Source organism: Lepidochelys kempii, chromosome 6 (genome assembly GCF_965140265.1).
Source record: "Lepidochelys kempii isolate rLepKem1 chromosome 6, rLepKem1.hap2, whole genome shotgun sequence".
NCBI lineage: Eukaryota > Metazoa > Chordata > Testudines > Cheloniidae > Lepidochelys > Lepidochelys kempii.
Genome location: NC_133261.1, coordinates 39156341 through 39172116, shown reverse-complemented (window position 1 = coordinate 39172116; position 15776 = coordinate 39156341). Strand labels below are relative to the sequence as shown.

General features: G+C 38.8%; 1 protein-coding gene across 13 annotated transcripts in view; it reads right to left on the bottom strand.

Annotated features, from left to right (window-relative positions):
* The window catches only part of BMAL1 (basic helix-loop-helix ARNT like 1), an 85027-nt gene that overhangs the window by 38655 nt on the left and 30596 nt on the right, over nucleotides 1-15776 (bottom strand). For 12 of the 13 annotated variants that reach the window (XR_012159356.1, XM_073347644.1, XM_073347642.1 and 9 more), the window contains 4 exons: nucleotides 7962-8109; nucleotides 5829-5849; nucleotides 926-964; nucleotides 521-562 (listed from right to left, as the gene is read on the bottom strand). Coding sequence is in view for 12 of the 13 variants with exons in the window: in XM_073347644.1 (XP_073203745.1) it covers nucleotides 521-562; nucleotides 926-964; nucleotides 5829-5849; nucleotides 7962-8101 (242 nt within the window). In the remaining variant the exon portion in view is untranslated. Of the gene's footprint in view, nucleotides 1-520; nucleotides 563-925; nucleotides 965-5828; nucleotides 5850-7961; nucleotides 8110-9115; nucleotides 9474-15776 lie in introns of those variants that run through there. The other variant, XM_073347646.1, reaches the window with a different exon arrangement.

Here is a 15776-nt window from a genome sequence, read left to right as displayed (position 1 = left end):
AATTACTGTTAAAAATATTTTGGAGAACAGCCCTACACTAGGCTCTTCCTATTGCTTAGAGAAACTGCAGAGCAGCGTATCATTTTGACATTGCACGTTCAAATTCAAAGTGGCTTTTTTTGTTTGTTTTATATATATTATTATATTATAAATTATATATATTATGTACTGTAGCACTTTACAGCCTGGTAATGCTATAACACTTTTCGCATGCAATGCTTTTGGTTCAATGTAAAGGGAGTTAGCCATGCTATTTCTATTTAATGTTAATGGAAATTGCTTTTTAATTACACATTTCCAATAAAAATATACTATATTAGTATTTTCATAAAATTGTATGCAGTTCTTAAAAGAACAAATCTTTAAAACTGAAAACAGATGGAAAAGCCAAACAGAAAAAAACCCAGATATAAGCTTTTACTTTGAGACTCAGGCACAGATGCACAAAGTCCCTAACGTGACAGGAAAACAAGAATATCATCTTTTTTCAGTAAGTTAGTTAAAAAATAAAATAGTTTACCTTGCATTTTTTATTCTGCCTTGTTGGTCTGTATATTCCAACCTGATGAGGAGGAAGTTAAATTACAAAGTCACAGGTTTATTGCCATTATTTTCTACATAATTTTCTAATAATTGCTTTTGTATACACTAAGTAGCTGTTGGTCTTTAGTTACAACAATATTGTGGGGGTCATACTAAGTTTAGAAAGGATTTTTATTTACAGTAGGTTTTCCCAGTAAGGTTCATGTTACTTTCTATTCTAGCTTTAACATGAAGCCTTGATCCTGCAAATTCTCAGACCCACATGGAGCCCAGCCCCTGAGACTTCAGTGACAAGCCATACAAATGAAAGAGTTCATCCACAAGGATCTGGTCTCTAATTAAATCTCTTGGAGTGCACATTTTGGTAATAGTGTAACAGTACCTTCCGTGCTGGTCTTCTTTATCTGTATCCATACCTTCTCTACAAAAATCAAAACAAAACAGCATGTCAGAAATACAGTGGAATTAGCGAATGTCAACTTGTTTATGAAATAAGCATTTATTCATGCTTCTTAAAGGAAAATCACAGAGTTATTGGAAAAATCATTAATGAATTGTTTCTTTTGTCTTTAAACCCTTTAGTACAAAAAATAATACACCAATTTATTCAGAGAACATAAAAATGTTTCTGTGAAAGAGTACGAGGGGACCACATCAGTGGAATGAACCAAGATGTTCAAGTAATTGTACCAGGCAGTAAAACAGGCTTCAATTCAGAGAAGGAATCAGTGTTATTAAAATGTCCTTTAATCTACAGACACGTCCTTTTAAGTTTTTCTTCTAAGCAGAAATACTTTTAATCCATTAACAGTCAACTTGCATTTGCAAAACAGAAACAAAAGATTCACAGTAGCAGATTAATTATTGACTCTAAAAATAGTCACTCTAAGTTCCACATCTTCAAACTTCAAAGTCTTCAGCTAACAGTCAAAAGTTCTTCATGTTCTGTTTAATCTTTACTTAAGGTCACTTCTAAACTGAACATGACTAAGTTATTTAGACTTCTCATTCTGTTTAAGACTCCTTTTTGACTCTTGGTGTTCAGATTCTTGCATCTGCAGGTGCAGATCAATGAAACAGAAAAATTCTCTCTCTATACCCCTCCCCCATTTATTTAAAGATTTGTTCTTGATCTCCTATTTCAGAGCACCACAATTCATTTTCTACATTTTAAAGTCTTTTCTATATCAGTTCAATGGGAATCTGGAAGTACCTCTCAATATAGGGTTTGCTTTGAAATTCATCTGTGAGCTAATATTCATAAAGGACTTCAGTACATTGGTGCTAGGGAACTCCTACCAGTGGATTCTAACCTAGGAGTCTACCTGTAAAGATCTGAGGGTGCAAGTTCTCAGTTTCAGTGAGTCTAGAACCTGGGATGGTGAAGGCCCTGAGGTCTGACACTCCCTCATCTCCACAAAGAGAGACGGATGAAACATCACCTCACCAATCCTGGAAGGACAGACCCGCACAGGAAGTCCTATCAGAATGCCCAATTGGCTCATGCCCACTACATAAGCCAGGAAGTGACCAGGGTGGGCTGTCCAAGCAACCAAGCAGAATGTATGTTGCTGCCGGGTCAGATCCCGCTCTCACCCGCCCCCTGAGATATGCATTGAAATCACTCTTCCCAGTTCCTGCTATGCTCCAGTTCTGTTCCTGCACTTACCCTCTGTTCCTGCCTTGCTTCGTGTCTTCTTTCTGGCTCCTGTCCCTATACTCCTCTCCTGACCATTGGCTATCAGTTCCATCTCTGACCCCAGTTCATCTTCTGGCTACCAACTTCTGACTCTGAATCCAGCTCTGCCACATTGCCTTGCACATCCCTCTCCAGACAAAGAGCACACTGGATCTTGTCAAAACTAATCAACAGGGCCCTCCTGTTGTCCAATCTCCCAGGAAGATCCCTGGGCCTTACTGGTGTATAATTTGACCTTCATAGGGCGTATAACCAGCATAGATTAGATCGGGGGACAAATGGAAGACCGCATTTCGAACACTCTGGCACTTGGTGTATCTGGTTATGCCATTTGGGTTAACCAATGTTCCTGCCACCTTCCAACACTTTGTCAACAACATGTTCTGGGACAGTCTGGACCAGATTGTAATTTTCTACTTTGATAATACACTGATATTTTCTGAGACTCCTGAGCAGCACAGTGATCACATCCAGTTCATCCTGGAAAGAAGTACGGAGTGTATGTCAAGCTCCATAAATGTACATTTGACCAGCAATCCTCTGAGTTTGTGGGGTATATCATTTCCCCCCTCAGATAATCTGAATGGACCATCAGAAAATTGAAGCAATCCACATCTAGGCGGCACCCAGACTCTCCGGGAGATGCAACACTTTCTGGGATTAGCAAAATTTTATCAGAGATTCATTTAAAACTTTTCAGGAAAAATAGCCCCCCACCCTCCCTTCTCCACAAATCCATTAAGTTCATTTGGTCATCTGAAGCATAATAAGCATTCGATCAGCTCAAGATTGCCTTCACAACCACCTCCATTTTAGGACATCCAGGCCCCAATCAGCAGTTCATGGTAGAAACAGGCAAGAGAGTCCTGTGGTACCTTACAGACTAACAGACATATACTAACAGCCTGGTAGAAACAGATGCTTCTAGTATAACTCTGGGTGCTGTCCTGTACCAATAGGCTGTCCTGTCCCAATCAGTACTACACCTTTGTGCACATTATTGATGCAAGCTTACACCACTGAATTTCGGAACTACGAAATACTGGACACAGAACTGCTCATCATTAAATCCACTTTCAAAAAGTAGTGACACTATCCGGAGAGGCTTGACATCCAGTACAGGTATTCCCCAATCACAAAAACATGAGTATCTCCAGAGGGCTTGGGCCCTGAGCCAAAGACAGCTCCAGTGAGCACTATTCTTCTCCTGATTTAACATCACCATTTCATACTGTCCAGGAACCAGCAATGGGAAAGCAGACACCCTCTTATGTAAAGGGGATTATTACCAAGAAAACAAGGAGCCCAACTCAGAACCACCCCATCTCCTGAAGCCCTGTAACTTTGTTTACACCGTGACCTGATAACCATCCTTCAGACAGTTGCTCAAGAAGACCTTTCTGGAAGGTTCTACCTAGGAAGGGAATGGCCAAAGTGCAACAATCCACATGGGATGGGAGTGACATATGCCAGTGGGTACATATACATTTTGCCAGGGCATGCCCTGTTAGAGACATTACATTTATGCCATGACGCCCCATTCGCAGGCCTCTTTGGTTGCCTCAAGGCTTTTTGCACGATCACTCATTTCTTCTGGTGGCTTGGTATGCATGTGGAAGTCTGGGCCTTTGCAGATTCTTGCACCATATGTGCTCATACTAGGACACCTTGGGTAAGAACCTAATATCTCTGGAGACTCTGGCCATACCTGGATCTCAATCACTCTGGACTTTGCTGTGAAGCTCCCACACTCTGAGGGCCACACCATAGTTGTAGGCTGACTAATTAAAATGGCCCATTTCATTTCCTGTGATTGTCAGCCTTTGGCCAAAACAACAGCCCAGCTGCTGGTGACACACATCATTTGCTCTCAGACCAAATCATCCCTGACCGAGAGCCAATATTTGTGTCTCAATTCTGACAGAAGATAATCCAACTAATAGATGTTCATGCATCCACCCCCACTGCGTATCACTCCCAGACCAGTGGGCAGTTGGAGAGAGTCAAGTCAAGTATTGGAACAATACTTGTGTGCTTTATTAACTTCCATTGGGAAAACAGAATCTCCCTGTTACCATACATCAAGTACTCCTACAATGGTGCCGATCATGTCTCCTCTGGGCAGAGTCCCTTCTTTTCAAATTTTGGATATCATCTCCATTTCCACCCTGTGTTACCCACAGACTCCCCAAAGCTGGTGGCCATCAACTGGGTCCAGTGAATTCACCATATCCAAGATTAACTCCGCAATACCTGGCTGAGGCTAAAAAAGCCTACAAGTTGTTTATGGGCTGGTAACACCAAGAATGTTTGGTGTTTGTTGTGAACCAGAACATCTGGCTCATCGCAAATCACATCAGGGTGATCAGGCCTTCTTAATAGTTAGACAATTAGTTCCTCAGTCCTTTCCAAACCTGCAAATAGGGTGCAGCAGAGTCGCACATAAGCTTCAACTTCCCCAGTCCCTCTGCATCCACCAAGTGTCCCAGGCATCAATTCTCAAGCCCTGCATAGAGAATCCCTTCCTGGATTGGTCTCAACAACCCACCAGTCAAGATTTAGAGGCATGAAGAATATATCGTGCACAAAATCCTTGACTCCTGTCTGCAGCGAAGCTGCCTCCAATACTTCATAGACTGGAAAGGTTACCATCCCAAGGGATGATCTTGAGACCCCATGACCCACGTCCATGCCCCTGAGCTAGTGTAAAATTTTTACTGGGATCATCCCAACAAGCCAGGCCCAGTGGCGCCCCAGAAGGGAGCACACCTAAGTATAAGAATCCTGGGGTTCAGGTTCTCAGTTTCAGTGGGTCTGCAACCTAGGTCTCTAACACTCCCCCGTTGCCAGCAAGGGAGATGGTTGAAGCACCACCTCATCAATCCTGGAAGGTCACACCCCCCAGAAAGTCCCATTGGAATACCCAAGATGTGCGGATGCCTGATTGGCTCCTACTCACTATGTAAGTGACCAACCCTTTCCAGGAAGTGACCAGAGAGGACTGTCTGAGCAACTGAGCAGACTTTACATTGCTGTTGCACTGGATCCCGCCCTTATTTGTCTCCTGCAATCTTTATTCAACCCATTCCTGGTTCCAAATGGGCACCCAAAATGTGGTTTTGGGTGCCCAACTTGTGACATCTGAAAGGGCTGACTTTCAGAAAGTAGGTGCTCACATTTTCTGAAAATCACTCCCGTTTAAGGCATCTCAGATTGGCACCCAAAATCATTAGTCACATTTGAAAAATCTGGATCTCAAAAATAAGGGTCCAATTCTGATCGCCACTGAAGGACCTTTATACTGCTCTAGCAGCTTCCAAAGCATCCTATAAGTTCCTTGGTCCCTTACATGGTAGGCATAGTATTCAATTTACACAACTTTGTTTCAATGCTCATCTAATAAGCATATTTTAGCATGAGGAGTAGAGTACTCCAAACTGTACATTAGAAGACATTCCGTATCATCAAAAAAGAGCAGAACTTGAGTAGTTTGTTGAGGTCATCAGAGTCTCAATCAAAAATTAAAACTTTGTTACAGATATTCTGTGGGGGAGGGGATGAGAGAGAGATTATTGTTTATACTTACTCAAAGGAAAATCCATCAAGTCTGGAAAGATAAAGAAAAAATTATTACTCAATGTACAAAGAGCGTTAGTGCTTACTAGACTACATTCTGCTAATTGCTATTGTTTGTCTTAATTTCCAGTTTTTCCCCATTCATATACACTGACATGCAATTTTGTAGTCTGGAAAAGCAAATAATTTTCATAATCTAAAGTGATAAAATTGTTTATAACCTACTTCCAAAGGGAGCAACTCCCTCCTGGTTATGGTGTGTCTTATGGTCAGGAGAAGAGAACTGTCAAAGATTATTAAACTTAGGCTTTAAGGAATCAGTGTGATCTATCACTTATTTAACTCTTAAGTACAAATTCTACCCCGGAGATTAATGTTAGGACATATCCAAGAGCAGACTTTGTCTTTCTGCAGGAAAGGAGGAATTCAGCAGTGCTATCCATTCAGAAAGATAAATATGGAAAAATGCTCTCTTGAGGTAGCAGAAGTTGATAAGATAAAGAATGCTCCAGCTAAATCTGCTAAGATTCATTTAAATTTAGAACAGCGATTTTATTCCAAAAAGGCTGGCCAAATGAATATTGCAGGTGAAAATGTATACAGTACATATGTCCAGAGTCTCCAAAGACTACTAGAATTCTGAATTTGGATTTCCCTAAAGTAGAAACTGTCCTCAGGGATCCTACTCAAAGAATCTTAATTTACTTCATAACTGACATGCTCAATATGGATTAAAAAATTGTCCAGACTCAGGAACTAGGACGAAAGAATCTGTACAGATTTATGTGAAAACGGGCTATACTCCAAATGGAAATAATTGTGTTAAATAATCGATAAGAGCTTCCTGTAAATTATTCTGACTTTTACTCTTTTACACAGTGATTTAAAGCCTTTGGGTTGGTCTTGAGGTGCTTACTACAGAATATGGATTATCTGTTCTGACATTCATCAGAAATGACTAAAATCTTCTCTTTCCTAAAAATGTCCTACTTTCCATTTCCTCCTACTAGTTAGGCATACTAAATCCTTATGGTCTAAATTATCTGCATTCATTTCCCAGCTTCATATATCTACTGTAAGTATCCCTACAATATTGACAGTAAAAAAAGGAACATAATAGAATCTTTCATTAAAAACAAAGAGTTGGGTCCTGATCAAATTCCTACTAGATCAACTGCTTGGCTCAGCCTTGTTTTACCTGGGCATTAGAGCAAATCACAGAACGCTGGTCAGGGCAAAGAACCAGGCAACAGGACATCTGAGGTCTACTCTCAGTTCTGACATTGATTTACTGTATGACCTTACTTAAGATTTGTAACATTACGAAGTTTAAATACTATTTCTCATGTTTTTCTGCCTGTAAAGCCAGATATACTTAGTACCATGAATCCAACTGTAGAGGCCCCAGATGGAGAGAAAAAACACAGTTTAGAAACTGCTAAAACTTATCTAAAAAAAAGTCTATATGTAATATTGCTGTTTGACATACCTTGCTTTAAACAAGGCTAGAAAGAAAAAGAGTGAGTATTTCTAAAGCCAAAACTTAAAAGAAAGCAAATGTGTTAATATTTCTATGTATAACATATACATATACCCTCCAGGCATAAACATCCCAAACATGCAGTGCTGATGGTCATGTCAAAGTACTGAGTCATTTGATAACCAGTCAACCACTTTGCCCAATCCATTTGCATCAGCATGACTTCTAACATTCCAAATCTCTGAGCAGTTTTCAAATGAAAAAATAAAACAAACTACTAGAAAAATGTTTGCCTTTTCCTAAGAACTTCACCCCAATATATAGAATTGCTCTGCAAATGTTGCCATTAAAATTACATTGGTTTGTGGTCCAGGAAGGACAATATTCTACTTTGGAAAAGTTACAGGTTCAAGTTCTGATCTCCCTCAACACATGAGCACTAGAAATGGAAATTTTATTTTATTATAAAGCCAGGAATTTCCCCTTTCTGTTGGGATAAAGCTTTTATTTACAGAAGTTCCAATATTCATATAAACACAGGTTATCAAATGTGTTCAAGAAACTATGCCAAAACACATTACATCTTCATAGCAAAACTGCAATAGGGTAGAAAAGATAAGTATTCCTCTCAACTGAGTTAAAATTAATAGAAATCATACTTACTGATAATCAGTAGAACTTCCTTTCCTTTTCCTATTGCAATCCATTCCTGAAGTGCTAAGGGAACTGGAGATTAGGTTGGTGGGTCCTGGTGACATAAAATCACTAATTGTAGAAGAGATGTCCATCCTTTGGTCAGCCATTGGATCGTCTGGAATTACCAAAAAAAGAAGCATGTGGGTCCCTTACTTTTGCATTATATTTAAAAAGAAAAAAACTACAAATTTTGTTTTAAACAAAGCAACCCCCCAAAAAACCGAAGCTAAGAGAATTTGCTAGAGATGAATTTACATAATTTATGTTCACTATAAAACCAGCACACTTACGAAATTTTGAAGAGAAATTAAATTTCTTTTAGTTAACAGTGTTCAACAACACGTATGACAAATACTTAATAGTATATAACTAAGACAGTTTTCTCTAAAAGTTGTGTGACTTAAAGTCAAGCAATGTTTCATACAGCTGCCAGGATGTGCCAGGCTAAGTAACATAACATAATCAATTTCTTAAAATGCTGTCTTACACTACATTGTTAACTGCAATCTGTTAAGCACAAACACATAAGCAATAAGTGTGGAATACCTAGAAGTGGTATTCAGATCCCTGTGGGAAAGGCATTAGCACCCACCTCTGGATGGAATAGCCAGTGGGGAGGATAGACGAACAGACATGCTATCCAAATTCCTCACACTGGCTGTACACCAGCAGGGTCTGCTGAAAAGGTAATACAGCTGAGGCAGTATTCTCTTTTCTGCTGAGCCCCTTTTGTGTTAAAAGGCTTAAAAAACAGATCAAAGCATCGTAACAGCCATATAAGGGAAAAAGAAACAAGGCAGAAGATGTGGCGGAGGATGGGTGAATTGGATAAAAAGTACTAGAGAGGGAACTAAGGAAAACATAAAGGTGTAAGGTAGTAAAAAACTGGAGTGGAAAGAGAACCAACAAAACAAACAAAAAACTCTGAGATGGCTTAAAAAGACTGAGCAGAGGTGCAAAAGAAATCAATTAGCCTTAATAATGTTTTAGAGTACTATAGACCAAATAACCCACTTAATTATAATTCGCAAGGAACACTGCCAGAATGTATGTAATAAAATATTAGACATCCAAAGTAACTATATATCAGCAGCAACTAAATAACAATGGACAGTTCTTACTTTAAAACTTGCTTTCTGGAAGCCTAGCTCCAACCTAGAAGAAAAGGTCTGCACTCAATCTGCTAGCTGATTCTGCCTCAGCAATCACCTTAAAACTTCTTTCATGCTCTGCTGTTTGTTAGTCAAGCTATTTCAAAAACCTGAATGTGAAGAAAACAAAAGAGCCATATCTCTTTTAAAATATGTCTGCTTTGTCCAGCCAACCCCTTTTAAAATTAAGTTTGACAAAGATGTCCTGGGAGGTGTTAGTTAGTTAGAAATAAAAAACAAAAACAAAACAAAAAACTGCTGTCTAAGACAGCTAAATTTTAATTCTCCGTGATCAACCACAAAACTTCTGGTTTCAGAGTAGCAGCCGTGTTAGTCTGTATTCACAAAAAGAAAAGGAGTACTAGTGGCACCTTAGTTAGTCTCTAAGGTGCCACTAGTACTCTTTTTCTTTTCACAAAACTTCTGTTAACTATATAGCACAACAGGTGTACCTGGCACCTCACAACAAGTAATGTCCTTGCCTGAAGCAGCTTACAATCTTTGAATACATACAGTAATATTAGTGGTTTAATTAGAAGCAGGAGCACAGTTAAAGGAGATAAGTAATCAAAAATAAAGCCAAGGAAATGGGTTTCAAATGGATATATCAACTTAAAACACATTTCTTCCAATTTTTTGGCAGAAATTTGCTTAGCGTTCTAAGAACATCTGAGATCACTATAAGTGAAAAGACATCAGTTTTATGTTGTGCATTTGAGAGCACTTTGTATCTACTTAGTGTCACTGTATTCCCGTTTGTTTATTTGTATCTTTAACACAGAAATAGGGGGAAACCAACTATTTTTTTTAATACTAGGAAAACATGATTAGCTCTTTGAAATTTCTCCACATAAAATACTGAATTTGACCATGTTATTTCTAAATGGAAACCTGCTCTGTGCTGTCAAACAACTGGATATAGAGGAAAGGAACTGTTGGTCCGAGCAGAGACAGGGAATAAATGGGAGCAAGGCTTCTATCAGAGTCATGCTTAGTTAGGCGATGAGGAAGCTTGGGTCAGGAGCACAGAGCCCTCCAAACATCCATAGGAATTTCCTTGGCATCTTTTGGGATAGCTACTGGTTAGGAGAGCTATGCTCCATGCTTGCTCTAGGCTGACTGGGGACAAGTCCTGCACCATCCTGATGGCATGACTAACAGGAAATTCTTTGGACCTTGTACCTGGTGCAATTATTACACCAATGAAAAGTGAGCGTAACACACTGCCAAATCAGAATGGTAGCACTTTGCACTAACTGTTCACTCATGTAAATGACTACACAAGGAGCAATGATGAATTGAGACCTCCAATTCCTGGCTGCCCCTCCTTCCACCCTCACCCTGTACAGAAAGGCTGATTGGCCCTTAATCTCAAACAAAGAAGGCAGGGATATATTTTGATCTTCATATGCTAAAATCTTGTAATAATATTCTTAATTACATGACATGTTTTAAAAAAGGCAAAGACTATAATAAAGTGGCATGATAAACAGAAATTACAACCATACTGAAAAGAAATACTGAGTTCTGGTTAGGGAGTGGTCTACAAAATAAGGCTCTGATCCAGCCACAAGGCCCCTATGACTGCAGCATCTGGGATTAAACTTCCTCTTCCCCATCAGATAAAACAGTAAGATTCTCGAACTTTATAAATTAAGTTGTGTCAGTTATCAAACATCCTAAACTTTTTAAAACTACTTGCACCAAAACAACTCTAACTCTGCCCTCAAAATTAAGACTAGGCATATAGCACATTAACATAATTTCTCCTCACTTCTAGAGAAAAAGCATCCACTGACAACTCAAACTGTTCCAGAGTTACATACTATGGACAGTCAAACCTTAATAGCATATTTTCGTCCCAGGCAAACAGAACTTTTATAATCCAGTAACAATGCCAAATGCTATATAACAAAGGAGAAAAAATTACAGAAACTGAACTGGCAGTATGGCAGATTGATGGAAGAAAATTAAAAAAGTAGGAAAATTGTGAGATGCACCATACTCCATCATGAAGGACTGAACGCTTTTAGCAGAATAAAGTTATGAGAAAAATGATGACAAAACATTCATACAGGGAGGAGGAGGTTTTCCCTATAGCACAATCTTTTACCATCATTACACAAAACTATTGCTTTCAAGCAGTCCTGACAGTTTATTAACTTGTCTCTAGGAAAGACTGAAAGAAGCAAACTTCTTCTGGATCATTATTCGCTTCTTTAATTATTCTGGCATGATTAAAACGTAGAAGGCTTGTTTATACATAAATGAAGGTTAGGTTCGTATAGTTCTGTGGGCAGTACAAGTCTGAACAGCAACATGAAACCTTGCATTGACTGACTCTGGTGGGCTTCAGCATCATGTTCTGCAGCTTTATCTCAAAATTAGAAATATTAATATCAGGAGTTTTAATAATCATATAGTGAGGCCATGCTCTGGTTGGCCCTGTTAGTCAAAGTGAGATTTTTGCCCTTGCTGTAACATTTATTGGTTCTACACCTTGTGGCTGTACGGACTCATGTAAATGAGGTTTTGGATATGATGTCTTACGGCAAAACTTTGTGCACTGCTCATTTACCAGATTTAAGCATATCTGAATGCTGATACAACCCAGCTGGACAGCAAATGAGAATTTATTGCTACTTAAGGAAGCATCATCACAGAAGGTGAAAGATCAGATGCGGAAGTCAGCACCAGAATAGCAAGAGCATATTAACATCTGATGAGAAGGGACATAAATCTGAAGATTAAATTCCAACTCTTAAAAACATGCATTGGGTCTGTGTTAAATGATGGCTGTAAAACACAGATATTCAAACAAGCAGTAATAAAGTAATATGCTGTTATAGAAGTATTTTGAAAATATCGTGTAATGAATGAAAAAGTACTGGTGAGAATTGGAATTCAGCAAATGTAAGTCAGAGATCTTATGAAAAAAAAAGAGATTTGATTTGCAGGGCATATTTTAGGGGTTCAGTGGGCGATGTATGTGTCTGAGCCCTGGAGGGGCGAGTTGATCCCAGGCCAATGGGAGTGCGGAGTCTGTGTTTGAGCGGGGGCAGCGCGTGGAGCCCTGTGCCCCCGGCCCAGGAGCTGGACCTGCTGTTGGCTGCTTCCGGGGCGCAGCGTAGTGTCGGAACAGGTAGGGACTTGCTTGCCTTAGCCAGGCAGCACCACTAACGGGACTTTTAATGGCCCCGTCAGTGATGCTGACCAGAGCCGCCGCAACCCAGTCCCTTCCATTCCACTACCCAGCTCTGGGTCGTGACCCACAGTTTGAAAACCACTGAATTAGTCTCTTCACCTCTGCCTCTTCATCACTCTCCCCTCCCCCATGTCTTACTTTGCTTCTCTTCTCTCGGTAACACAGCTAAGCATCTAATGCTAGAAGTACCATCTCATCCAGATGGTCACTATGCTGCTTGAGTACTGTGCATCCATGGCACAATCCTCCAACCTGAGATAAACTCTGAGCATCACATATGGCATCTAAAATAAACCAATTTAAAAGACTTCAGCAGTACTTAGGAACAAAAGATTGCTTTAGGAACAGCATGTTTTTATTTTGCATGAGTAAGTTTTCACACAAAAAGCTACATTCTGAAGTTCATTTCAAAATACGTCTATACATCTCAATGATAATAAATAATCAGTCTAGCAATTAAATGTTCATTTAATTCTGCTGCTACTAAAATATTTGTAAATCTATAAAATGCAAAAGCATCTACCTGAAGGATTAAAAATGTTCCTAAAAGCAAACTATTTTAAAGGATCTGGGTAATTAAATGAAAAACAAAACAACCCCCCCCCCCAAAAAAAACCTTACTATATGGACTTATAACAAAATGTATAACAATCCCTCCCACAATGCTCACATCAGTCCTGAAAACCAGAATCTTACATTTCAGTCTCATGTCCATTTAAACAGCCATGTTATAAATCCCTTGAAATGAGGTTTAAAATGGAAACACTGTCAACCCCACAATCAGTGCATTACCAGCATCTCCCGTAATAAATTCTCAACTGCCTTGTAATAGTTACTAATTACAATGCTTTTTTAAAAATTTGGTTAAAAGGTAGATTTTGTAACTTTTTTCAGCTTCCAGCTGGTAATTGCTCAACTGTACAAAAAATTCCATAAATAATGCAACACTACACTACTGTAACACACTATAAACACCCACAGACATAAACACAGTCAAATTCTTCCAATTATGACCCTGAGCTTGTTGCCAAGATACTTCAAGGACCTACTTGAAAGAATGCCATATAGGCCACTTCCTGATTAAACTTCCTTGTAGAAAAGAACCAAAGCATGGTGTCACTGCCCCACATCATGCATCTTCTCTCTGCAGTCTCTCCCTTTATATCTGAACACTTCATTATTTTTCTTGTATTTTATCTTCATTCCTATTAGCTGCACTGAAATTCAAGAGAGGCAAATCAGACACTAAAAAACAAATCCTAATTGTTCATCTGTGTTTTGTTTTGTTTTCCTTTTAAGTGCCAGTTGTCACGTGATTGGCTTAATCATACAGCAAAGCTGATCACGAGTACAGGAACACCTCACTGAGCAAATCAAGGTCAGAGCAAAAGTAGGTCAACTAACTCTGCCTAGGCACCCATCTGGGAGTCAAGACCTCTTTACGCAAGCACTGCCAGCTTCAGCAATGCCTAGGGCAAGATTCTACTACTGCCATCATACAACAATTATTTATTTCAAAAGAAACTTCACGGAGCCTTGTTGTGAATCACAAGCATGTAATAACATAAAAGCATTCTTTCACAATTACAGAATAAATGTGTGGTATAGTTTCCATGAGAAATATAACTGAGGGGACACCAATCTTGTTTATGGAAAGTGCCTGGACCAAAAATAGTCAGATAACTGCATCTATTAAGGAAATTCTTCATTTCCTTTTCATAGTAATACTTCATGTCTCAGAAGCTGAAAATTGCACAATATGGACTAGCTAGACATACAAGAATATTTTAAAAATTGGCTTAAAGAAGACCAACTGGGTTTGATCTTGGATATTTTGTGTTTTCAATTTCAAAAAATCAATTTTACTTTAAAAGAAAGCTGAAGACATTTTGCTCACCATGACATCCTGAAATTTCACACAGGAATAATGTCTAACTGTAAGCTGTATGACATAATATTAATAGTTACATTTTGTATTTAACTGGGGCCACAGGTGTTAATTGGGACTAGTTTTAACAGGAATTGTAAAACCTATGCTGGCACTCTGTATTTAATATTCACTTACTTCAATCTTTCTGAAGACTCTTTTTTTCCTTCATGTGTGGGAGGGGAAATAGTACTTGGCTCTCAACATTAAATAAATAAATAGAGAGGTAATATATACTAAGGGATTGAAGCAGCTTTAAAATGCTGTGAGCTAGACTCAGGTATTCCTACTCATGTTGAATAGCACCTTACTCTATGATACAGTTGGAGAGTCAGGTGCTACTCAGTTTGAGTAAGGGTATCAGAATCCATCTCTAAATTATTAAAATAATTTGTTGAGGACAGTAAACTTTGTTTCTAAGCTCTCTATTGTAATTGACTAATACTGTATCCTATGTACCAGCCACAGGAGAGGGAGATGGCACAGGATCTGCTCCAGCAGCTCTGAGCTACCTAAAGGATCCCTTGTGGCTAACACAGTGATGCAAAGCTGTCCTAATGTGTGGGCACATCTGATTTGCAGCATTTCTATTATTCTAAGTAAAGATCTGATCCAAAGCCCACTGAAGTCAACTTTTTCCATTTACTTCAACTGGTTTTGGACAAATAAATAGAATACTTCAACAGGTCTTGGATCAAATCGCTTATCAAGTAAGAATGCCTTGGCTCTGATAAATCTCCTGATTTGCACATATTGAGCCATGTCGCTCCTGATCCGCAGCCAAAAGTAGAAAATCTGCTGTCTTTTGGCCATATTATACCATTTACTCTAGTGGATTTGAATAACATTCAAGCTTAAAAAAAGGGGAACACTTTATGTAAGTCAACATTTAGATACAACACAGCCTCTTACTTTATTTTCCAGCCCTGCTTCTTCACCAAGGATAGTTTTGAACACTGAGCGTTATGCTCTATGAAAATGAAATTCCCTCAGTATATGTTACCAGTCATCACAGATCCATATCCCAGGAGGAAAACATAGTTTACCTTGCTAGCTTTTGTGTGGAGGATGGAAGAGATATTTACAAATTACTTTTATATATTGACAAAGTAGATAGGTTTCTTATGTACCAAATCCATAGAGTAATCTAATGACAATAGATGCCTCATCAATTGAAGGAAATGAAGTTGATGCATACATTTATCTAGCATCCATAATGACTCCAGATCTTTCTGAAAGTTGGAAACTTTAAGCCACAGTTAATGGTCATGGCTCTTCATTTGGCACAGGAATTTTAGTTTTCCTTTCACATGGAGATTGCTATACATAGTATAAATGATGGAGCCAAACATACCGAATGCCAGACACTTATGTATGGAAATTTGATAAGTAAGAACATTGTGATTTGTGCAGTTCATGCCATATTAGACTTATTCAGGGGGACTGTACAACTGGCTTACTGTAATACTTTTGTCCAGTATTACAATATTTATTAGAGA